Source organism: Mus musculus, chromosome 19 (assembly GCF_000001635.26).
Source record: "Mus musculus strain C57BL/6J chromosome 19, GRCm38.p6 C57BL/6J".
Classification (NCBI taxonomy): Eukaryota; Metazoa; Chordata; class Mammalia; order Rodentia; family Muridae; genus Mus; species Mus musculus.
The window spans coordinates 4729898-4755081 of NC_000085.6; the positions used below are offsets into that span (position 1 = coordinate 4729898).

The window sequence follows — 25184 nt, forward strand, 5'->3', positions numbered from 1 at the left end:
ATGCCTGGAAAAAAATAAATGGATGGATAGGCAGGCAGACAGACAGACAGGGCCATGCAATAGTGTAGTCTCAGTGTAGGAATAGACAGGACCGGACTTGAAGGGCAGGTCAGCAGCTAGCGGTGTGGTGTGGCTGGTAGCATGAGCAACACAATGATAATTCGTGTGTAAGATGGCTCTTAGCAATGCTACAGAGCACAGACAAGTGTGTGTGTAAATGTGTGTGTGTGTCCTTTGCCTGGAAAATACTCTTCTGAGCACTCAGCAAAGGTGAACTCTCAAGGACACTCTCTAACATGTATATTACCTTGTAATATAGTAATAATAAGTCCTGTTCATGAAGCAACCAACTGAAATAGTAATCCTCAAATGACATGGAAGAAGAAGTAGGCTACAAGAGTTCTTCATAAGCCACAGCAAACAAAGTTATAAGCATCCAAGTTAAAAGTGCCCGAGTTCAAATCCTGGCTCTGCCACCCTGCAGTTGTGATTGCTGAAGAACGTGTACAGCATGTTTGTGTTTAGTTTTCTCATCTGGAAAACAGAGGAGAGAATGTAGACGGTGATGGGAAGTTACCATGTGCAAAGTGCTGGAAGTGGTGAGAGCCAAGGCCCTGGTCACAGCTACTCGGTTGGTCACTGAGCTCTGGTTACCGTAGCTCCCTGTTGTAGGAGGCAGAAACTAGGGTTACTTTAAAATGATGTTCCTGCTGAGGCTGGAGTTGCAGGCTTATAATCCAGGCCATGCAGGAAGCTGAGACAGGATGATCACAAGCTCAAGGTCCAAGCCAACCTGGGTAACGTAGACCTTTGGTGAAGCAGAAAGTTTCCTTAAAGAGGTACAGATGTAGCTCAGTGGTGGGGTATTTGCTTAGCATGCATGAGGCCCTGAGCTATAATAAGTAAATAAGTAAATAAATAGAAGAAGGAAGGAAGGAAGTTAGTTAGTTAGTTCTTAAGACAAGCATAGTGATGCTAACCTGTTACCCTAGGTCTCTAAAGACTGAGGCAGAAGGACTATGAGTTCAAGGCTAGCCTGGGCTACATAGCAAAAGAAAGAAAAACGAAGTGAGGGTGGCATACAATTTGAATGCCAGCCCTCAGAGGGAAGCAGATCTATGAGATCAGGGCCAGCCTGGTCTACATAATGAGTTCCAAGAAAAAAAACAAAAAAGAAAACCAAGGTGTGTCCTTTTGGCTTACCTGCTCCTTTTTTTTTTTTTTTCTTTTTTTTTTTTTTTTTTTTTTTTGCTTTCACACAAAGCATGTGTAGCTTTCATGAGAAGAAAAGCAGTGTGGGTACTCTGTGTCATAGAGCTGCGGGCTTGGGTCCCTCGTGGTCTTCGCCTCTGATCTCAGCTTGGCTTCTGCTTCAGGTTCACGGAGAAAGGGAACTTGGAGGTGTTGCTCTTCACCATCCAGAGCAAGCTACGGGCCAACAACCAGAAGGTCTACACACCCCGGGAAGGCCGGCTCATCTCGGACATCAACAAGGTCCGTGGCCTCCCTAATTTAGCATCCACAGAGGCCATTCTCGGCCTCTGTACTTTTCATGCCTCATGGGAACCAGGGCCTTCTTGACCTCCACCGAGCCCTGCTACCCACTGCCCACACACCCAGGCATGACTCTGGTATCCTCTCACGATTGTGGTCTCTTTCCCTCTCACTATCCATACAGAGCCAAGAAATAAATCGGACCGCAGGCTTTTGTTTTACGTGTCCCGTTCCACTGTCTCTACCTCTCTTTTTTCACACACATAAGACTAATGCAGGGAAACAAGTTTGCCCACAGAGTCCGACCTCTGTAGACACACCAGACATTTTCCATAGATGAACTCATATCTTACCCAGAAGCAAACAGTTATTATGTGGCTTCACAGTGTGCCTGGAACCTCTCCCTTTTCAGGCACAGGTGCCTCACTGAGACTCTTCCATGGATCGGCTAGGCGGATCTATGCTTCTATGGCACAGCCTTCTGACCTCTTCTGGCCCTGGTCCCACTGTACTAATCCACTTTCTACCTCACAGGCCTGGGAGCGGCTGGAGAAAGCCGAACATGAGCGAGAGCTAGCGCTGCGCACAGAGCTGATCCGCCAGGAGAAGCTGGAGCAACTGGCTGCTCGCTTCGACCGCAAGGCTGCCATGCGGGAGACCTGGCTCAGTGAGAACCAGCGACTTGTGTCCCAGGTAGGACTCATGTTTCAGACACATCCAGGCTGGTGGGGAGGAATGGGAGACAGACAGTCCCAGGGAAGGGTTCCTGCAGAGGGCAAGAAGATAAAACACAGACAGTATCTGTCGTGCAGGAAACTCAGGATCTGGGGGCCCAAGGCTTGCCCAGGAGAAAAGACCTCGAGGCAGGTTGAGCAGATGCATTCGGCCACTGCCTAAAGTTGGCACCTGGCAGACAGTGCGCCCTGGGGAATAGACAGAGCAAGCAGAGGTCCTGTCCCTTGGTTCTCAACCCTCCTCTCGCCACCTCTGTCACAGGACAACTTTGGGCTGGAACTGGCAGCAGTGGAGGCTGCAGTGAGAAAGCATGAAGCCATTGAGACAGACATTGTCGCCTACAGTGGCCGGGTGCAGGCGGTGGATGCTGTAGCTGCAGAACTGGCTGCTGAGCACTACCATGACATTAAGCGCATTGCGGCACGTCAGAACAACGTGGCCCGGCTCTGGGACTTCTTACGGCAAATGGTGGCTGCCCGCCGTGAGAGACTTCTTCTCAACCTGGAGCTGCAGAAAGTGTTTCAGGACCTGCTCTACCTCATGGACTGGATGGCAGAGATGAAGGTAGGAGTGGCTTGTGGCGCCACTCAGCTGGGCAGGAGTCCTGGGGTGTGGCTGTCTACCTCACTCACCCACTCAGCCCATCTCTTTGTAGAGTGTACTAATGCAGAGCCAATCCCTCCTAGTTCTCAGGAGCGCAGGTGACAGACTGTCCGTATGGGGCTCCCAGCCTAAGGGGGAAAAAGTCTGATAAAAACACCCATAGACACCATAGCAGGTGCTTCTAAGGCCTGCAGGCACTGGAGCTGGTGGTTGGGCAAGGCCTTTCTGAGAGAAGTCTTTTGAACTGAGGCAAGGAGCCAGCCCAGAGAGCTCTGATGAGAGCAGGTTCTGGTCAAAAGGAATAATGAGGTTAGGCCCCGTGTTGTGCAAGTGGGGATTGCAAAGGTAGACCAGTAGCTACCTATAAAGGGGAGGAATGGTTGACTCCATCGCAATCCCCACAGGCTTGGTCAAGGAATTTGAATTTTACTCAGAGCATTTAAAGTGTTTAAAGGGTTTCAAAGAAAGAGGTGTTATTCCACCTCCTGTTTTAAAAAGATCCCTTGGGCTACTGTGTGCAGAAAGTCTGTGGGCAGCAGGAGTGGGAGTAGAGAAACAGACTGCCATCTTCTAGGGGAGAGGTGGGCTCGAGGGTGGGTCTGGGAGCAAACACTGAAGGGTGCTGGCCTGGAATAGGGACAGTAGTGGGGACCTCTGACTCTGGAGCCGAGCTGAGTCACCAGAACAGGCTTTACTGAGAAAACTTCCATGGGAGGGCAGTGGAGGATAGAGAACCAAGTGTGAAAACAGAACTGGGGGTGCGCGTGCACTCGTGTGCTCGTGGACGTGCACGTGTGCGCATGCTCACAAGAATGCTCCAAGTGAGTGTAATGTGGAACTATCCAGAGTGGGAAAGACCATGCACGCTGGTAGGGCGCTATGCAGTTCTCAGACGGGCACTGGCATGCCATATGTGTCTGGCAGGGCCGACTGCAGTCTCAGGACTTGGGCAAGCACCTGGCTGGAGTGGAGGACCTCCTGCAGCTACACGAACTGGTGGAGGCGGACATCGCGGTTCAGGCTGAGAGGGTTCGAGCGGTCAGCGCCTCTGCCCTGCGTTTCTGCGACCCAGGGAAAGGTGAAAACTGGGGGGAGGGAGGCTGGATCTGGAAGGACTAGGAAACAGGGAACATCAGGCTTGTCATTTGGGAGAACTTGAGGGGGGGGCGGGGCAGGATCATTTTTGCTTAGATAATAGTGATAGCTAGGTCCTGAGTGGAGTCCTACCACAGTGAGCTGGGGTGGTTCATGACAAGGGTGGTTGGATAGCACCTAACACTCTGGACCTCTGGCTTTTCTTTGTTTTCAGAGTATAGGCCATGTGACCCACAGCTGGTGTCAGAGAGGGTGGCCACTCTGGAGCAGAGCTATGAGGCCCTGTGTGAATTGGCAGCGACTAGAAGGGCCCGACTGGAAGAGTCACGTCGTCTCTGGAGGTTCCTCTGGGAAGTGGGTGAGGCTGAGGCCTGGGTCCGGGAGCAGCAGCACCTCCTGGCCTCAGCTGATACAGGCCGGGACCTGACTGGTGTCCTTCGCCTGCTCAACAAGCACGCAGCCCTACGGGGTGAGATGAGTGGCCGTCTGGGGCCCCTGAAGCTCACCCTGGAGCAAGGTCAGCAGTTAGTCGCTGAGGGCCACCCTGGAGCCAACCAAGCCTCAACCCGTGCAGCCGAGCTCCAGGCCCAGTGGGAGCGACTAGAAGCCCTGGCCGAGGAGCGAGCCCAGCAGCTGGCACAGGCTGCCAGCCTCTACCAGTTCCAGGCAGATGCAAATGACATGGAGGCCTGGTTGGTGGATGCACTGCGCCTGGTATCTAGCCCCGAGGTAGGGCACGACGAGTTCTCCACACAGGCCCTGGCCAGGCAGCACAGGGCCCTTGAAGAGGAGATCCGAGCCCACCGGCCTACACTGGATGCCCTGAGGGAGCAGGCTGCAGCCCTGCCACCTGCACTGAGCCACACACCGGAGGTACAGGGCAGGGTGCCCACTCTGGAGCAGCACTATGAGGAGCTGCAGGCCCGAGCCGGTGAGCGTGCACGAGCCCTGGAGGCAGCCCTGGCGTTCTATACCATGCTCAGCGAGGCTGGGGCCTGTGGCCTCTGGGTAGAGGAGAAGGAGCAATGGCTCAACGGGCTGGCCCTACCTGAGCGCCTGGAGGACCTGGAGGTGGTCCAGCAGAGGTAAGACCCATTGTTTTCTCTGAGGTGTATCCCGTGCGAGCTGGGGGCCTGGTGCAGGGAGGGATGCAAGTATCACTAGCAGTTACCTGCTACATTCTCTGAGCCTTAACTGCTCTGAGCCGTAATACTGTCTCTTTACAAGGTCCTGTTGTTGTTTCTCTTAGTTGTAGTGTGTGTGTAATTTTTTTAGGATATATTTAATGTGTGTGAGTGTTTTGCCTATATGTATGTTTGTGCACTACCTGTGCCTGGTGCCTGCAGAGGTCAGAAGAGGGCATTGGAGCCTCTAAAACTGGAGTTATAAATGGTTTCATGAGCCACACCATGGTTACTAAAGGTCCTCTACAAGAGCCACCATGCTCTTTAACCAGTGGTCATCTCTTGCTTTTAGAATACTGAGACAAGGTCTTACTCTATAGCCTAGGCTTGGTGAATGTGTAACAACTGTCTTGTCTAAGCTTCCTGAGTATTGGAATTGGAGACATGTGCCACCATGCCCAACTATTTAAAGTTTTAATGAAAATGTTACGCGCACTCAAAAGTAGAGAACATGTCACAACAAATCCGTGTCTCCACCCCCAGACTCCATTATTATCAATATGTTCATATTTTTGATTGATTTCCCCTTTTAAAAAATCAAGTCTCTAATACGATTAGAGACTTCATCATCTCAAGATGGCCCCTTTAAGAGAGATGTGGAAGTATCCTTATATAGACTAGTAATACATTTTAGTTATGTGTGGACTTAAAATAGCTACGTATTTGGAAGCTGGATATGCAGTATGCTTGCGTTGCCAGCATCCAAGAGGCCATGGCAGCCTCTATAAGTCTTAGACCATTCTGAGCTGTATAGCAAGCCCAAGATAGCCGAGGACATATAAAGACCCTGACATAAAAGAACAAGCATAATATATATACTATAAGTTTATAATATACCTGGCTGGGGGAAGGCTGTGCAGGGAAGAGCAGGTACTGCTTTTCCTGAGCTTGATTCTCAACACCCACATCAGGTCTTGAAATCAGTTCTAGGGTATCTGACACCATCTCATCCTTTTTCTGCTGGTGTGTACACACACACACACACACACACACACACACTCACACACAAATAAACACAGAGTTGTATCCAAAGAACAGTAAACCTTACAGTCATTTAGAAAGAACATCTTTTTTCTTTTCTTAAAAGGTTCTTACTGTGTAGCGCTAGCTGTCCTGAAACTTGCAGTGTAAGCCAGACTGCTTTTTTTTTCCGAGACAGGGTTTCTCTGTGTAGCCCTGGCTGTCCTGGAACTCAGGCTGTAGACCAGGCTGGCCTCCAACTCAGAAATCCGCCTGCCTCTGCCTCCCGAGTGCTGGGATTAAAGGCGTGCGCCACCACCGCCCGGCTAAGCCAGACTGCTCTTGAACTCGCAGAGATTCACTCTTCCTCTACCTCTCCAATGTTGGGATTAAAGGCATATGCTAACATGTCCAGCTGAAAAATTTTATTGAATTTCAATACTGTTATCCCATAAAACAAAATTAGTAACCCCTAGATATCATCTATTGTCAGTCTATAATCAAATTTCCTGGCAGTTTTTGAAATAAAAAGGTTTTTTTGGTTTTTACTTTTTTAAGATTTATTTTAAGTATATGAGTACACTGTAGCCGTACTGATGGTTGTGAGCCATCATGTGGTTTCTGGGAATGAAGGTTGCTTGGGTGTTTTGTTTTGTAGTTTTTAAGATCTATTACAATGTGGGCTTGATGAACCTTTGGGTTAAATCCAGCCTGCTGCCTGAGGTGGTGTTTTATTTTGTTTTGTTTTGTAAATAGTTTTATTGGAGCAGAGCCACCTCCCTCATTTATGGATCACTATAGCTGTGCTCATCCTTTTTCTGCTGGTGTACACACACACACACACACACACACACACACACACACACACGCACTTGCACCTAGCAGAGTTGAAGACTTGTGGATCAGACTGTGACTCATAGAGACAAGTATTGGATCACCTGGCCCTTTATAGAAATGTCAGCTGTCCCCTCCCAAAGGAATTGCATTTCACACTTTCTGCTTCGACATTAATTGCTGTTGTCGTCGTCTCTTTGCTCCTAGCAGCAGGATGGGGTGTGGGTAGGTAGCTAGGTAAGAGTTCCAAAAGGAACACTGAGGTTCTGGTGAAGGTGGGGACCCACCGTGCCACAGTTGAGGTTGACTGTGTAGGTATACCTGACTTGGGGCCTTCACTCTATTTTGAGCAATCCTAAAGTAGATAGTTTTTCAACTCATTTTGAGGGAGTTGGGGACAGACTCACAGGTACTGTGGACCTTATAGGCCAAGAGGCCCAGCAATGCTGGAACGGAATCTTCGTGTTTAAGGGACAGAGTTCTGTGGGCATCTAAGGGATGCGTCACATCATTCCAGGCCTACTGTTCCCTCGCTTCAGGTTTGAGACCCTGGAGCCTGAAATGAACGCCCTGGCTGCACGGGTTACTGCTGTCAATGACATCGCTGAGCAGCTGCTGAAGGCCAGTCCACCAGGCAAGGACCGCATCATTGGCACCCAGGAGCAGCTCAACCAAAGGTGGGAGGCAGCCCCAGGGCATTTACTTACTAGGCAATGCAGATGGCATTTAGAGAAAGAATATGGCAGAGCCTAGAAGGGGACTGAAGATGAGGAAAGAAACCTGACTGCAATTACGTTGGGAGAAAAGAAGTTATAGAATAAAAGAGAGCAGGGCAGTCCGCAGAGCCTGGAAACGATCAGAAAAAGGATTCGAGGAGCAGGGCTGGGTAACCTCTTGTGAAAGTAGAAGCAGGAGCTGTATGCAAAGAGCAGGAAGAAGAGATTCCCAAGTCCCTGGCCAGGGCAAGGAAGCTGAGCCCTTCACATGAGACCTTTTCCCTACTTACAGGTGGCAGCAGTTTCGGTCCCTGGCAGATGGCAAAAAGGCGGCTCTGACATCAGCCCTGAGCATCCAGAATTACCACCTAGAGTGCACAGAGACCCAGGCCTGGATGAGAGAGAAGACTAAGGTCATTGAGTCCACCCAGGGCCTGGGCAATGATCTAGCTGGTGTGCTGGCCCTGCAGCGGAAGTTGGCGGGTACTGAGAGAGATCTGGAAGCTATCTCTGCCCGGGTGGGTGAGCTGACCCAAGAGGCAAATGCCTTGGCTGCTGGGCACCCAGCTCAAGCTCCTGCCATCAACACCCGGCTTGGAGAGGTACAAGCAGGATGGGAAGATCTTCGGGCGACCATGAGGCGGAGAGAAGAGTCCCTGGGTGAGGCTCGGCGGCTGCAGGATTTCCTGCGCAGCTTGGATGACTTCCAGGCCTGGCTAGGCCGCACACAGACCGCTGTAGCCTCCGAAGAAGGGCCAGCCACCCTTCCCGAGGCAGAAGCCCTCTTAGCCCAGCACGCAGCTCTGCGGGGAGAAGTGGAGAGAGCCCAGAGCGAGTACAGCCGCCTCAGGACCTTGGGCGAGGAGGTGACCAGAGACCAGGCTGATCCCCAGTGCCTCTTCCTCAGACAGAGGCTGGAAGCCCTTGGAACCGGCTGGGAGGAGCTGGGTCGCATGTGGGAGAGCCGGCAAGGCCGCCTGGCCCAGGCCCATGGCTTCCAGGGGTTTTTAAGAGATGCTCGCCAGGCTGAGGGTGTTCTCAGCAGCCAGGTAAGAGTCCAGAAAACAGTTCCAGCTAGGAAGAAGAGGAAAATGGGGATCAGGGGAAGGACACACAAAGTGATAAAAGGGATGGGCATTACCAGTGAACAAGCAAGATAGGCAGGAAGAATATATTAGAAATACGTTCTAATAACAGGTTTTATATGTTATTAAAATAAAGTGGCTCTCAACCTTCCTAATACTATAACCTTTTAGTACAGTTTTTCGGGTTGTGGTGACCCCCAACCGTAAAATTATTTTGTTGCTACTTCATAACTGTACTTTTGCTACTGTTATGAGTTGTAATATAAATATCTGATATGCAAGTTATCTGATTTGTGACTCACTGTGGAAAACTGCTGTTATTAGAATAGAATAATTCTTAACAAAATCTAAATGTGAACATAAACTGACTTTAGAAGAAATGAAAAGCCTGGCTAGTCCTGTAAATATTAAATAAATCAACAATTACAAATAAGGGGGTATTCTCAGAGGGGTAGAATCTACATGCTATGAGAAGTGAGCTTGCCGTACTCTCTTCCACCCAGGAATATGTCTTGTCTCACACGGAGATGCCAGGGACACTGCAGGCGGCAGATGCAGCCATTAAAAAGCTGGAAGACTTCATGAGCACTATGGACGCCAATGGAGAGCGCATCCGCGGACTCCTGGAGGCTGGACGTCAGCTGGTGTCCAAGGGCAATATCCATGCTGAGAAGATCCAAGAGAAGGCGGACTCCATCGAGAAGAGGTGTGGTGAGAATGGCGGATCTGAGGAAGCTTAGAGGAAGGTGGCTGATAGTTTACCTGTGTATGGGTGAACTGATAGAGGGCAGAGAGTTGAACACAGAAGACAAAACAGAAAGATCAGAGTAGTTGTAGAGGCTGGGTCAGGATCCACAGATGGCAGGCCTGGAAATCAGATTCCTGGGGTGTCTTTCGGGGCTCCTGAGAGACAGTCTCCTCATAGGAGGAAGACTGGACCTTCTAGGGAAGTTAAGGGTATGGCTTTATCCTGGGCTGCCATTACAGGCACAGAAAGAATCAGGAGGCGGTGCAGCAGCTTTTAGGACGCCTTCGGGACAACCGAGAGCAGCAGCACTTCTTGCAAGACTGTCAGGAGGTGAGGCTCAGTTCCCTGGTACCCCCATGGCATTTCCTTGCCATTCATCCCTTACACACACAAAGCCTTTCGTGGCTTCTTCTGGAGTCTTCTGCATCTCCTGGATCATGCCCCAGCCCCCTTTCCCTCTAAAAGACCTCCTCCTTCATTCTTGCTTTATGCTTGTGCCAGCTGAGACTCTGGATCGATGAGAAGATGCTGACAGCTCAGGATGTGTCCTATGACGAAGCTCGCAACCTGCACACCAAGTGGCAGAAACACCAGGCATTCATGGCCGAGCTTGCAGCCAACAAGGACTGGCTGGACAAAGTGGACAAGGTAACCAGTGTGGGCAGAGCCACACAATGCTTGAGCCTTTGGTGGTGCTTCTGGGCAGATCCTGGACATAGTATAGGCCGAGGGGGCCTAACTCCAGGACATGCTCTTTCCAGAGGCTCACATTGCCAAATGGGTAGTTATGGCCTGAGGATGAAGTTCTGTCAGACAGAACTTCATGAAAACACAGTAGACGAGAGAGCCTGTTGTGGCTTGGGTTCAATGTCATAACTGCTTCTGGATCTGCAACACCATAACCCTCTACACCTGGGGTCTGCAAACATTTGTAAAGGGCTGATAGGAAATGCTTCTGGCTCTGTAGGCCATATACCTGTGTTTCAGCTCCTCGTTTCTACTGTCATAGAGACCAATGAACATGGCTGTCCTCCAATAAAACTTTATTAAAACATGCAGGGGGGCCAGATTTTGTCCATCTGCCATGGTTTGACAAGCCTTGGTTTTTAATCTTGTCATTCCTAGGACTTTGTCTCCCACACAGCTCTGTCTCAGTTGCTGGGGACACGTAAATATTACTTCTCAGCAAATCCTCCTGGAGATGGTGATGTTAGCTAGTGTGTTGCTATGTGGTTCGTGGCATATCAGAAGATGTTTTCTCTTAATAATACCTGGGGAGAGGAAAGCAGCTTGCAGTGCTTGCATCTGCTCAGGAGATACATGCATAGTGGTCCCATATGCAAATCATTGAGAGGAAAGGGAGGTGATGCTACCCCTGGATCAGACGAAAAGGAAAAGCACTGTAGCCAGGATGTGAAATCTACACAGACAGCTAAGTCATATCCAGAGCAGAAGGGCTAGTCTGGAGGCAGAAGCCCGTAATACTAGCTACTGGGGAAGTTGATGTGAGAGGATCCCAAGTTCAGTGCCATCCTGGACAATTTAGTGAGACTCTGTCTCAAAATGAAAGGGGTCGTAGCTTTGCCTAGCATTTATAAGGTTCTTTGTTCAATGCCCAGGATTGCAAAAAATAAGTGAAAAGATCCAGAGTAGAATACAGTGGGTGCCAAAAGGTGGAGTTCCCAAAGCCTGGGCACTAAGCAGAGATGAAGGGATGCACTGGGGCCATCCGTGGAAGGAAAAGAGAATGTGAGCAAGCAGAAGGAGTAGGTTCCAGGGAAAGAGTGATGATAAGCAGAAAACCAGAAGTGTGAGGAGGACTGGGAGCAAGGAGGACATCAGCCTGCCTGGAGCACAGAAGGCTCCTGTATGACAGAGTATGGCAAGGCAAAGGTAGGACGAGTGTCCTGGGCAAGATCAGAAAAAGCATGAATCACTATGCTGGGAGCGTGCTAAAGGCTTTGAAGCAGCACCAGACAAACCAGCCTTTGATCCTCTTCATCCAACAGTCAAATAAAATAAAGGCCTGAACAAAGCATTTGAGTTCATGGCCTCAGAAGCAGACTCCGGAACCAGAATTTTGGAGCAGCCCAACTTCAGGAGAGGTGATCCCCAAAACGCCATGGAGGGGAGCGAGAAGATGAGACAGAAGAGAGAGTAGTCCAGACAGGATTCGTTAGAGTAAAGCATGTCCTTGGCTTGTGTGAGGCCCAGGTTCGATCCCTAGTCCCACGGAGTGGGAGAGGAGATGCGAGTTCCCTCATGCCAGAGTTTGCAGCAGGCTGCTGGAGCGCAGAGCTACTGGGGCACTCTGAGAGACGTCAGAACCTGACGCAGTGCTACCCCACCCAGAGCACAGAGTGGCTGCGTATCCATCCGTCACCCCTGTCTGCCACTGGTTGGGAGTGAGTGCTTCTGACTCACCACTCATGCTTCCTGTACTCCCATAGAAACATGTCTTCAAGCTGAGAGGCTGAAGCTGGGAAGACCATGTGAGATGTGCTTTAGTGCAAGGGAGGAGACATGAGTTAAGAAACATAAAATGACAGCACATAATTAAAGTCTGTGTGCAACATAATAGTAGAAGATTCCAAATGGCTTTAAAGGTTTTTTTATTTAGACAGGATCTTGCTGTGTAGACCAGGCTGACGTTAAACTTATAGCTTCCCGTTTCAGTTTCCCAAGTGCGAAATTTCAGGCATGAGCCACCAGGCCCAGCTTGCAGTGGCTTCCTAAGTAAGGGAGGGTCGAGTTAGATTGATCTTGAAAAGGGAGTGGAGCGTGGTCAACAGTAAAGAGCAGTGTGGAAGGCTTTCAAAACCTCTGGGGAGAGACTATTAATGAGCCTGCCTCACACAGGACGTTAGAATTACCTGGAACATTTCAGCTCTCTATTGCTCAGATCCCTGGCCTGTGATCAGCCTGCAACATTCAGTGGAGTCTGATTTTGACACTTACACATCTTTTGTCTTGTCACCTAGGAAGGGCGGGAGCTGACTCTTGAAAAGCCAGAACTCAAAGTCGTAGTGTCAGAGAAGCTGGAGGACCTGCACCGGCGCTGGGATGAACTGGAGACCACTACCCAAGCCAAGGCCCGCAGTCTTTTTGATGCCAACCGGGCAGAGCTATTTGCTCAAAGCTGTTCTGCCCTGGAGAGCTGGCTGGAGAGCCTGCAGGCCCAGCTGCACTCAGATGACTATGGCAAAGACCTCACCAGTGTCAACATTCTGCTGAAGAAGCAACAGGTATGCAAGGGGCCTTTGGGGAGATGAACAGTCAGACAACCTGTGGAAGAGGGTGCCTAGCTTTTGAAATTCAGGAGGCCTGGTAAATGTCTCATAGCATTTCTGACAGTGATCATAATTAAAGACTCCGTCACAGTCTATTAGGGCTGTGTATCAGTTAGGGAAGTCAGGAGACAGGCCACACTAATAACATGGACAAGGAAACGTTAGCTTAACAAAAGTACTCATTAGTAAAAGGTGTTATTACTAAAGGTGTTATCTCAATCTGTTTCTGTTGCTACAATACAATTCCAGAGACTGGGTGATTTATTTTTTTAAAAAGTTTATTTTGGCTTGCAGTTTTGGAGGAACAAGGGTGTAGTACCAGTATCTGCTCGGTTTCTGATGTGTTGTAAGATGACAGAAGAACAAAATGGAAATTAGCTCATGTGAAAGAGACAAAACCCAAGAGGCAGCGTCACTTTACAACCTGTTCTTGTAACTAATCCAGTCTCGTGGGAACTATATAAATCCCTTTAATGGTCCACTCATCTTGTAAAGGCCCTCTACTGCTTGTCAACACTTTACTTTGAGGTCCAGATTTCAGCATAAGTTTTGGAGGAAACAAATTACAACTTAAGCCAGATCAAGTCTAAAAAGAATTTTACAGTTGGTGTCAGAAAACCTTTTCTCTGTAAAGAGACAATAGGACCACCAACAGCTCTGTGTGTAAAAATGTTTATCACCAAACCTGACTATTTGAGTTTAGTCTCTAGAACCTGCATGGTAGGAGAGAAATCCATATACACCCACAAATTAATAAAATACATATTTAAAAAATTCAGCAGAGCTAAACAATACTTTACATTTTGTAGGTTATATGATCTTTGTCACAGCAATTCAACTTTGTCTTTATTATAAATAAATGAATGAATGCCCAATACTACGAGGAATGCGTCAATATACTTAATTTAGTAAATAGATTGTATTTGTTGATTCCCTGACCCTAAGAATCCTGGAATAGCAGGATTCCTTTCCCTGGAGGGGAAAGAGGCACTAGATCCCTGTACTCTGAAAAAAAAAAAGCCCAAGCAAAAAGCTAAGCATGCCTGCTCCAGTGTTTTGTGCTTTTTCCTCTAGCGCCCTCTTCTGACAAGGCTGCCAATTGTACCAGCTTGGGAAAAATGCTTATGGGGGGCGGGGGCGGGGGGGTCTAGGTGAGCATCTCAAAGAAGGCTAAAGTGGATTTGTGACTGAGAGACAATGAGTTCATAATATGCACAGTTGTCACATAGTCCTGGCATTTTTATAAAGAAAAAAAATTGTGTGTGAACTACCCAGACCGTAAGAGGCTGTTTTTCCCGTGGGGAGGCCCCAGGAATCAGAAATCATGGCTGGTTTGATACAGGCTTATGTCTTAGGAGTTGAAGTAGAAATGTGCACTGATCTCTCTTATCTCCTCACGTTTGCAGATGCTGGAACGAGAGATGGCTGTGAGAGAGAAGGAGGTAGAGGCGATACAGGCCCAGGCCCAGGCCCTGGCCCAGGAAGACCAGAGTGCAGGGGAGGTAGAAAGGACCTCAAGGGCTGTGGAGGAGAAGTTCAGGGCCTTGTGTCAACCCATGAAAGAACGCTGCCGGCGCCTGCACGCCTCCCGGGAGCAGCACCAGTTCCACCGGGATGTGGAGGATGAGATAGTGAGTCACGGGCATGGAACGGCAAGCTGCTCCCAGCCGTGTGGCTCTCGGGCCCACTTCCTGGGCACTGGGATGTTCATGGATGTCCTGCAAGGCTCCCTGGCCTCGAATGAGATAGCTCCCTTTACACACACAGTTGTAGCTGTAGACAGCTCCTCTCTGCGGCTCTATTAACCTTTTTTTTTCTCTCCAGTTGTGGGTGACTGAGCGGCTTCCCATGGCCAGCTCTCTGGAACATGGCAAGGACTTGCCCAGTGTCCAGCTTCTCATGAAGAAAAACCAGGTGAGGCCAAGGGCAAGGGTGAAAACAAAGTTCCCAAGAGCATCTTCTCACTCAGACCTTTGTTTTTTCCCTTGTTTTGTGGTGATGGGAGGTAGAGGGTGAGTGCTGTTGATTGGAGATAAGGCCTTACTATGTATCTTTGGCTGGCTTTGAACTCAAAGAGATCCACTTTTATCTGCTGGGATTAATGGTGCATGTATGCTGCCATGTCCGGCTCCTTTGTTTTTCCCTATGATAGGGTGTCTGTGGCATTATCTTGTTGCTTGTAGCCCTAGACTTGATTTTTCTTCCCCACACTCGGGAGAGTGGCCTCTGTTGATAGGAAAGAATGAGGATTGAAGGGGTATCACATTGTCCCCCACCCACCCAACCGTCCCCACCCACCCAACCGTCCCCCTCCGGAGTCTTGACAAAGAGTCTTTGAGAGGATTCAGAAAAGAGAAGAATGTAGGGAGGGCTGGAGGGCTCAAGGTGGAGCAGGTAGGTCCAAGGGGACACAGGCTTGCAGTTCCTTTTGCAAGCCTTTCAGTGTGTCTTCTGTTGCTCTGGACAGACCCTGCAGAAGGAGATCCAGGGCCATGAGCCCCGGATTGCAGACCTCAAAGAGAGGCAGCGCACTCTGGGAACAGCAGCAGCAGGTCCAGAGCTGGCTGAGCTCCAAGAAATGTGGAAACGCCTGAGCCATGAGCTGGAGCTTCGGGGCAAGCGGCTGGAGGAAGCTCTTCGAGCCCAGCAATTCTATCGTGATGCTGCAGAGGCCGAGGCTTGGATGGGTGAGCAGGAGTTACACATGATGGGCCAGGAAAAGGCCAAGGTGAGAGTCAGAGCAATGGCTGGTTTGTGCGGCCAGTTCTTCTACCCCCAAGCCCCTGCTGCCTGATATTCAATTTCCCCTCTCCCAGGATGAGCTGAGCGCCCAGGCAGAAGTGAAGAAGCATCAGGTATTGGAACAAGCCCTTGCTGACTATGCCCAGACCATCAAACAACTAGCAGCCAGCAGTCAAGATATGATTGACCATGAACATCCAGAGAGGTGAGTGTGTGAGTATCATGAGCCTTGACCCTGGAGGAGAGGAGGGCTGGCTCTGGGAAAGTAGGGGTTGTGACATCTTCTGAACTATGGCCATACAGAATAGAAAGTTGGGAGAAGCAGGGACTTGGCAAGCAGTTAGCAGACAGAGCAGTTAGGTGACACAGAGCAAGCCATTCTCTCTACCTCTGCAGCACAAGACTAACAATACGCCAAGCCCAGGTGGACAAGCTGTACGCCAGCCTGAAGGAGCTGGCAGGAGAGCGGCGCGAGCGCCTGCAGGAGCACCTCCGGCTGTGCCAGCTCCGCAGAGAGCTGGATGACCTGGAACAGTGGATACAGGAGCGTGAAGTTGTGGCAGCCTCCCATGAACTGGGCCAAGACTATGAGCACGTGACTGTGAGTGCCTGCAGACTAGCACAGAAAGGATCAAGGCCTGCAGGGAGACCAAAGTGTTGGCCCAGGCAGAGTGATGAGGGTGGGGACAAAGAACCAGCGGAGGTGGGTTTTGAGTTGAGTTCTGCACAACTTTTGAGCAGTTATGCAGAAAGAGGGGCACAGGGATGCCTGTAGGTGAGGATAAAAATGAAATTGTTACTCTTTCCCAACAGAACCTCAACAAAATGGGAGAGTTTCAGATTCTCTGCTGTGGTTGGAGGTTTGGGTCCTCTGGTGCAGAAATCTAGCCCAGTTAGGGTGTCCGTGTTAAGGGCTATAGGTTTGGGGTATTCTAGGTACCTTTTGTCAGGTGTCTTGTAGGACTGTGGTATTATGTTACCTTAGCCATTTTAGTTAACATTTGCAACCTGGTGAAATTCCTTATTGATGCGTTTCTCAGGTTGTATCCTTACTGTCGAGCAAATCACAAGTGTAACGTTAAAGCTGCCATACCTGCTCACTGAGCAGTGGGTTCTCAGAAAGAAGTGACTGCTCCTTGAGGGGGGGACCTCACACAGAAGGGCTCATCTCTGTGTCTACAGATGCTTCGGGACAAATTCCGAGAGTTCTCCAAGGACACCAGCACCATTGGCCAGGAGCGCGTAGACAGTGCCAATGCACTGGCCAATGGGCTCATTGCTGGGGGCCATGCTGCACGGGCCACTGTGGCCGAGTGGAAGGACAGTCTCAATGAGGCCTGGGCTGACCTGCTGGAGCTGCTGGACACAAGAGGTCAGGTGCTGGCTGCTGCGTATGAGCTGCAGCGCTTCCTGCATGGAGCCCGCCAAGCCCTGGCACGGGTACAGCACAAGCAGCAGCAGCTTCCAGACGGGACTGGCCGTGACCTCAATGCTGCTGAGGCCCTGCAGCGCCGGCACTGTGCCTATGAGCACGACATCCAAGCCCTCAGCACTCAGGTCTGACCCCATATGAACTAGTCGGGAAGGAAAAGCTGAGAGGAAACTATTTGGTGGGAAATTGGAGGGGGGCCTTGTGTGCTAGGGAAGGTCTCTGAGAAGCTGGGGGGAAGATGGCACCCCTGGAGGGGCATTTGGAGATGAGGTTAAAATCACTCCAGAAATTTATCTCCAGCCAATGGATATCAGCTATCACATTCAGGATTTCTTTTATAGCATGTGTGCACACACACATGTCACAACGTGTATGGAGGTCAGAGGACAACGTCTAAGCGGTGATTCTATCCTTGCACTTCAGGTTCTGGTGGTCAGACCTGAGTGAGTGCTTTATACATACTGAGGCGTCTCCCTGGCTAAGTTCACGCTTTTAACGAGGACCCACAACTTCTTCGAATAGTTCCAATGGCTGCAAGATCCTTCATGCTTTGCCAAAACCTACCTGTTTTGATGCCATTCAGGCCAGAATTCTCGATTCCTAAGTTTAACACAGATCACTTTCAACCTCATATGGCCAGTCAGCTCCAACCTGAATCTACTCTCTAGGCTGCACATCTCGTACTAGTGATTTTCAGTGTCCCTTATACCCTGGGTAGAACAGCTCAACTTGATTTTAGAACCCTATCCCCAGGGCTAGGCCTGAACCTTGGTTCCTCCTACCACAACTTTGGCTGGTGGAACAGACATGAAGTAGAAAGCCATGTGAGAAGAGAGAGACTTCAGCTCTGCTGTCCCCCAGCTCTGCCTGACTCAGACCTGAATTCCCACCTTCAGGTCCAGCAAGTTCAAGATGATGGCCAAAGGCTACAGAAGGCCTATGCTGGAGACAAGGCTGAGGAAATTGGCCGTCACATGCAGGCAGTGGCTGAGGCCTGGGCCCAGCTCCAGGGAAGTTCTGCTGCCCGCCGACAGCTGTTACTGGATACCACGGACAAATTCCGATTCTTTAAGGCTGTCCGAGAGTTGATGCTGTGGATGGATGGGATTAACCTGCAGATGGATGCCCAGGAGCGGCCCCGGTGAGACCCATAGTGCCTGGTGTCCTTCACAAGTTGTATGATGCTACTGGTGGCTGTGGTGGGGCTGGGACAGCCTGTAATACCACCTTTGTCTTGGCCCAGGGATGTGTCCTCTGCAGATTTAGTCATCAAAAACCAACAAGGAATCAAAGCAGAGATAGAGGCCAGAGCAGACAGGTTCTCCTCCTGCATTGACATGGGGCAGGAGCTGCTGGCCCGGAGCCACTATGCTGCTGAGGAGGTAGGCAAGACCTGGAGAGAATCTGGCTAGATGCACCTAACAGGGCCCATGCCTGTAATTTCTGTTCATTTTGTTTATTTGTGAATTATTGTTTGTTTGCTTAAGACAGGGGCTCGCCATGTAGCTCAGGCTGGTCACGGTTCTCTTACTCTATCCTGCCAAGTGCTTTGACATTGCCCATCTTCTGCTTTTTGTCATTCTCTCTTAGCAAGAATTCTTTCACTCTCTCCTCCCGATGCTGTCCATAGATTTCTAAAACCTCACTTCTCCTCCCAGGACTGTTTTCCTCCCCTCTCGACGTTAAGTTAAAAGTCATCGCTGTATTTTGGTGGCTCCCAGAGACCATGGGAAAGCTCCATTAAGTCCTAAGTCATGCCTCCTTTCCCTACTCCCCAGATCTCAGAGAAGCTGTCTCAGCTACAGTCCCGGCGCCAGGAGACAGCTGACAAGTGGCAGGAGAAGATGGACTGGCTACAGCTTGGTGAGCCACTGTGGGATGTCACGGGAGGGAGGGGTCTTGTGAGGGAGCGCCTGGGCGTTGCCTGTATGTGGTAGCCACAGTGCATGAGCCCAGGATCCCTGGGTGTGGAATCCCAGGATTCCTCTACACTTGGTACCAAATCATGTCAGTGCTCTGGAACAACGCTGGTCTTTGTCCCTGTATTTGAGGTTGATCTGCCCGATGCCATTTTGCACTCTAACCTTCCATCTTTCTATGACCCCTACCCCAATCGTGGCAGTTTTGGAGGTGCTTGTGTTTGGGAGAGATGCAGGGATGGCGGAGGCCTGGCTGTGCAGTCAGGAGCCATTGGTGCGAAGTGCAGAACTGGGTTGCACTGTGGACGAAGTAGAGAGCCTCATCAAGCGACACGAAGCCTTTCAGAAGTCGGCCGTGGCCTGGGAAGAGCGTTTCAGTGCGCTGGAGAAGCTCACTGCGGTGAGAACTGTGGGACCTCAGAGGTGCCCAACCCCACTGCTGCCCCATTTCTTCCCTTCCCACCACACTGCTTCTCTCTCTGCATGTGAGCTTAGAGTGCTCTTCTGTTCCATGTCAGTCAGCTTGGGGGCCACTAAGATCCCTCTGCCTCCTGCTCTAACTCTTTAGAGTCTCTTGTCCATCTTTCCTGCTTTATTGGGCTAGAGGTGAGACACTGCAGCTTTTCACCTCACCCTGATGCTTGCTGACCTCAGCATTTCTTAACAGCTGGAAGAGCGGGAAAATGAGCGGAAAAGGAAGAGGGAGGAGGAGGAACGGAGGAAACAGCCTCCTACTTCAGAGCCCATGGCTAGTCAGCCAGAAGGGAGTCTGGTAGATGGCCAGAGAGTTCCTGACACTGCCTGGGATGGGTAAGAGCTAGATACCCGGGCCAGGATGCTGAAGCTAAGCCCAAGCAAGCCACCGGTTAATTATTCTGTGTCATATATGATTATTCTAGGACTCAGTCAAAATTGCCACCATCCACACAAGCACCCAGTGTTAATGGGGTCTGCACGGACACCGACTCCTCACAGGTAATTTCATGTCCCTGGACGTCTCTTTCAACCCAGCCAGCCCCCAGATCCTCACAGATTCTTATCTTTGCAGCCCCTGTTGGAACAGCAGAGACTTGAACAGAGCAATGTCCCCGAAGGACCTGTGAGTCTACCTAGAGGGCTGGGTGTGGGTGCCTGGAGATGAAGGGACAAAAGAAGTGGGTAGGGATCCTGGGTATGAGGTTCAACAGAAGCTTGGGCTGGGAGACCAGCTCTTGGCTGTAGAACATCCTAATTCCAAGGAAGGATACCATCCATGTCATCTTTTAGCACTGATGTTTTCCCCACAGGGATCTGGCACAGGAGACGAGTCCAGTGGGCCCCGGGGAGAGAGGCAGACCCTGCCCCGGGGCCCTGCTCCTTCTCCAATGCCCCAGAGCAGATCATCTGAAGCAGCTCATGGTGCCACCCTGCCCACACGAGGACCTGAGCTCTCTGCTCAGGAACAGATGGAAGGGATGCTGTGCCGCAAACAAGAGATGGAAGCCTTCAACAAGAAAGCTGCCAACAGGTATCAACCCTGGCTGTGCTGTGCAGAGCCTGTGGCCTCTCGGGTTTCTGCTTCTGAAGAGGGTTTCCTGGAAACTTCCTAGACAGAGAGGGGGGCACTTTATAGGAGTTTGTCCTTTGAGAAAGTGACTCCAGGGATGGCCACAAGTGACCCAAAGACAAGAGTTCCATAGTGCCCATGTTACAGGTCCCCCAAAGGCTTGCCTACCAGGTTTCTGACCCTGACATATCTTCCCCCAGGTCATGGCAGAATGTGTACTGTGTACTTCGGCGTGGGAGCCTCGGCTTTTACAAGGATGCCAGGGCAGCTAGTGCAGGAGTGCCCTACCATGGAGAAGTGCCTGTCAGCCTGGCCAGGGCCCAGGGAAGTGTGGCCTTTGATTATCGGAAACGCAAACATGTTTTCAAGCTGGGGTAGGTACCTGGGCTCCTCTCGGGTTGGAATGGAAGGAGTCAGAAATAAGCAAGGTGCAGAGAGAAGGAAGTTACTGGAGAGAGCACATGAACATAGCTGCCATGCTAGGGGCTGTATTTGCAGGTGGAAGACAGTGGTGATTCTGGAATGAGGAATGGAGGAACTAAAACAAAGGCTGAGAAGTTATCTTGCATGGGAACTATGAGGGCAGGATGCTGGCTACTCCAGCTTCCAGGGGCCTGCCAAGTGCCAGCAAAAGCCTACATAGCCTCAGCTGGAAATGGGCTTACTAGGGCCTTCTGTGGTCTATTAGAAAGAATTTGCTATTGCACTTCTGCAGAATTCTGAAACTATGAAGAATGTATAAAATCTAATCTGGCCTTGAGGGCTGTGTCCTCCAAGTCAATCCAGTCGGGAGAATTCCGAGCTCACAGCACCACTGACAATGCCAAAGACAGGTTCTTAGCTCTCCCTGTACCTTCTCTCCCAACAGCTTACAGGATGGCAAAGAATACCTATTCCAGGCCAAGGACGAGGTGAGCCTTCCCCTGCCCGCTGTGCTCTCTCTCCCTGCCAGCACCGGGTTTTATGAGACAGGGTCTCACTCTGTAGACTTGGTTCCTACTCCAGAGTGGCCTTGAACTCATACCAATCCTCCTACCTCAGTCTCCTGTGCCACCATGACCAACTGATGCTCCCCATCCTAATGAGGTCCTTTTTCTCTTTCTAAAATGAAAACCTCACTCTCTTTTTCTACCTCCTCCCATCATATTTCCCCTCTGTCTGCTACAGGCTGCCCCAAGTCAGTCCTTGTGTATGAGCTGATGTCTCCCTGTCCCCTGCAGGCAGAGATGAGCTCATGGCTGAGAGTGGTGAATGCAGCCATTGCCACTGCATCCTCTGCCCCTGGAGAGTCAGAAGAGCCAGTGGTGCCCAGTGCCAGCCGGGGTCTGACCCGGGCCATGACCATGCCCCCAGTGTCACAGCCTGAGGGTTCCATCGTGCTTCGAAGCAAGGATGGCAGAGAAAGAGAGCGAGAAAAACGATTCAGCTTCTTTAAGAAGAACAAGTAGTCGGGGCAAGACTCCCAGGCCAGCTCCCTCCCTCTGTTCAGAAAACTGCCAGGGACTGTCGACAGAGACCACCCTCTTGGCAGGACAACTGCCTGCTGCTAGGGTCTGCTGCTAAGGTCAACCCATCACCAGGAACTGTCACTGGGGACAAAAGAGTGTTCCCACAACCTTCTCTTCTGCTATTTAATTCAACTGGTGGTGGGACCCAGGCTACCCCTAATACCACCCATTCCTACCTTGTCACCTCTTCCCAAGCCTTATACCTCCACCCATCCCCCCACCATGGTGCAGATAGTGCCACCCTCAACGTGGGCTATGTGGGAACCATTGTCCCTGCCTCAGGGTCATTGTGCCACCACAGCTAGGGTGTGCCATCCACCATTCAGTTCTTTGCCTCTGGGATCAGCCAGGACCCTCAGAGCTGAAGCAGGCAGGACCTGAGGGCAGGAGCGCCAGATGATGAAGTCGGAGGCGCTGAAGCCTTCCCTGCCTATCCTGCCTCACCCTCTGACTCAAGGGGCTGCTTGTTTCCAGCCACTCTAGGTGGCTCCCAAGTGTGAGTTGTTCAGGAGTAGCCACATCCTTGAGCCTATCCAAGGAGGTGATTAAACAGCTCGACTTCTCTCACTGCCTCTGGGTGTTGTTGCTTTCCTGACCGTAGCCTCTCCTGGTCTCCTGCATGTCAGATAGCCACTGTACGCCCAGCTTCTGAGCCCCCACAAACTGTGTGATCCTGAGAGCCTCCCTGCCCAGTCTCCCCATGATAGTGATCTGTTTCACTGGGCTGACCTATGCTAAGCCTCTGTTTAAACCAAAGACATCCACTGTGGGTTGGGCTGATGATAATTAACAGTATTCATGATCAAAGGAAGCAAGTCACTCTCCCTGGTGCACACTTTTTTGTTAAATTTCTTGCCGTGCATGCAAGGCAAGCACTCTAAACTACAACTCCTCGCTAATTTTCCTCACTCCCAAGTGTCTCAACTGTTTTCAATAAGGAGTAGTGAGGGTTATTACCACAACCTAGTCTTAACTGCTGCTCAGCCATCAGTGGAAAGGTGAGCACCTTTCTGTCTTTCCCATAAAATCAAGGGAGCTCCCACAGAATCAGAAGAGTGGCAGGTCCTACCTCCTGAATTCTAGGTCACCCTAGAAAGCCATAAGGATATCCTGAGTATGTAAATAAACACACAATGTATTCTAGAGATGGAGAGAGTATTTGTTCTTAAACTTTGCAATGTATAAACAGAAGGTATTAAAAATTGCAAGTCTTGAGTCTGTTTGACTCAGGAAAACTACTGTCTTCAGCATAACTGGCCAGGGACCCCAAGCAGCCCTGACTACCATCAGTCAAAACAAAGACAAGCAGAGCCAGGTGTATGTAGACTAGGAACTATTATGACACAGCCCCAAGCTGGGCTCCACACATCAGATCTGGCACAGCACATTATTCACAGGGTAAGTATTCTCTCTCTCAGGGACGGCCTTTCTCTTAGGTGGTTTCAGTCGCCCCACAACAGTGTAACAGCAACACCCCATTCTCAGGCAAAACAAACGTCAGCACACATTTTCCTCATAACTCTCCTTCAGCTGTTACACATGGAGCGTTATTGTGGAGAGCTCAGATCATGGGGCTTGGGGGAAAAAGCAGTAATTGGAAAAGTTTGAAAGCAGATGTACTATGTGTGAGAGGAATTAATGGAGAAATGGCCTTGCAATTGAGTGCTAGGCAGAGCAGTAACTGAATGAAAAGGAAGGACAGGAATTAGGTGAAAGTCTACACGTGTGGCAGCTAAAGCCACTTGAGAATAGGGTTCCACATAGGACAGATAAGAGGGTAAACAGAGGGCTAGGGAGCAAGTCTTCAGGAAAGACATCTTGGAGTATCGGTGGGAGAGAGGAGAAGGATGATAGATAGAACGGGGCCCTGAAAGCTATGGGGACAAAAATAACACCAGTGTTGGCCCTGCAGACCGGTGGGAAGCAGGGATCAGCAGCAATGAATGGGCTCATACTTTGCACTTTTACCGACCACCACTGACGAGGGTGGGTTTTGCTTGTGTTGACCCACATGGAAGCTAATGGCCACAGTGGACTACTGAGTATGCAACGTGTGGCAAGTGTAAACTGCGATGTGCTGAAGGTATGAAATAACAGATATTCAGGACTTCAAGGGGAATTCAATTATCTCAATTTTTATATTGGTCTCATGTTAGAATGTCAAAAATATTAAAATAGATTTCAAGGTTTTATAGTTTGATGTTTCCTGGAAATTTGTATTTATTCACTGTGCTAGGTATGAAACCGAGAGCTTTGTGGTTGTTAGATTAATGCTTTACTATTGAGCTGAACCCACAGACCATTTTCACAGTTTATCACGAATTACTTATATGACTCATTGTATCTCTATTGTATGGCACTGTTCAAACTGGACCACAGATCTAAGAGTGAAAGGTAATAGGAATGGAAGAGAATAGACTATCTACATGAGCTGTGGTAGGAGAGGGTATCTTAAAGAGAACATAAAAGAGAAAGCTTTAGGAAACAATAATTTGGTTACATTAAAAATATTTCCCTCAAAAAACAAAGCTATTAGTGTAATGACAAGATATCTGAACCAAGTAGAAATAGCTACAATATGAGGAAAACTCGACAGCTCAACCCAAAGGCTGAGACCTAAAATCCAGACAGAAGACGGAAAGCAGGAAATGTACATTCGCACAAATGATAAGAACAAGGTATTTTGAAATTCATTAGAAACAAGACAAAAACAAACTACGTCGAGTTGTGAATAAAACTTTACACCTTTTCAACTGACAAAAATTAGAAAAGTTACTACCAGACCTTGGTAATGACAGGAAAAACAGAACAGACAAACATAGTGCCTCTGTGTTCCAAGTGGAGGATATTCTAGCAGGGCTTTTTTCTTTTTTTCTTTTTTTCTGGGAACTTGGTACTACTTACACATGTTAGGGTTTGGTTTGGTTTGGTTGTCTTGGGGTATGGGGTTTTGTTTTGTCTGTTTGTTTGAGACATTGCTTCTCTCTGTAGCCCTTAGTGTTCTGGAAGTTGCTCTTAGACCAGGCTGGCCTCCAACTCACAGAGCCGCCTGAATGTGCTCATCACCACCCAACTCACATAATAAAAAACGATAAAACTGGAGGCTAGAAATGATATCACACACCTGTAATTAACCAGCACTTGGGAGGCTGAGGTAGGAGTGTGAGTTCAAGGCTAGTCTGGATTACACAGCCAGTTCTTGGACAGCCTTGACTACACAGAAAAGCCATGTCTAAAAGAGGCAGGGAGGGAGAAAGGGGGTGAAATGAAATTGTATAGAAAAATGGGAACTG

The 25184-nt window shown here is 49.7% G+C and overlaps 2 protein-coding genes across 5 annotated transcripts in view; one reads left to right on the plus strand and one right to left on the minus strand.

The window, feature by feature from the left end:
* Positions 1-24081, plus strand: part of Sptbn2 (spectrin beta, non-erythrocytic 2) — a 42771-nt gene extending 18690 nt beyond the window's left edge. For 3 of the 4 annotated variants that reach the window (XM_006531704.4, XM_006531705.4, XM_006531703.4), the window contains 28 exons: positions 1377-1494; positions 2029-2187; positions 2491-2793; positions 3757-3910; positions 4142-5012; positions 7445-7582; positions 7914-8670; positions 9210-9412; positions 9694-9784; positions 9956-10102; positions 12436-12699; positions 14151-14375; positions 14569-14658; positions 15212-15472; positions 15561-15691; positions 15883-16087; positions 16669-17043; positions 17815-18059; positions 18162-18300; positions 18697-18781; positions 19041-19237; positions 19505-19647; positions 19737-19812; positions 19886-19936; positions 20124-20344; positions 20584-20757; positions 21252-21294; positions 21604-22463. In XM_006531704.4, coding sequence (XP_006531767.1) covers positions 1377-1494; positions 2029-2187; positions 2491-2793; positions 3757-3910; positions 4142-5012; positions 7445-7582; positions 7914-8670; positions 9210-9412; positions 9694-9784; positions 9956-10102; positions 12436-12699; positions 14151-14375; positions 14569-14658; positions 15212-15472; positions 15561-15691; positions 15883-16087; positions 16669-17043; positions 17815-18059; positions 18162-18300; positions 18697-18781; positions 19041-19237; positions 19505-19647; positions 19737-19812; positions 19886-19936; positions 20124-20344; positions 20584-20757; positions 21252-21294; positions 21604-21831 — 6094 coding nt within the window. In that variant the 3' untranslated portion in view covers positions 21832-22463. Of the gene's footprint in view, positions 1-1376; positions 1495-2028; positions 2188-2490; positions 2794-3756; positions 3911-4141; positions 5013-7444; positions 7583-7913; positions 8671-9209; positions 9413-9693; positions 9785-9955; positions 10103-12435; positions 12700-14150; positions 14376-14568; positions 14659-15211; positions 15473-15560; positions 15692-15882; positions 16088-16668; positions 17044-17814; positions 18060-18161; positions 18301-18696; positions 18782-19040; positions 19238-19504; positions 19648-19736; positions 19813-19885; positions 19937-20123; positions 20345-20583; positions 20758-21251; positions 21295-21603 lie in introns of all 4 variants that reach the window. The other variant, NM_021287.2, reaches the window with a different exon arrangement.
* Positions 13016-25184, minus strand: part of Gm21992 (predicted gene 21992) — a 68722-nt gene continuing 56553 nt past the window's right edge. The window contains exon 3 of the transcript NR_157185.1: positions 13016-14970. The gene's annotated coding sequence lies outside the window, so the exon portion shown is untranslated. The remainder of the gene's footprint in view (positions 14971-25184) is intronic.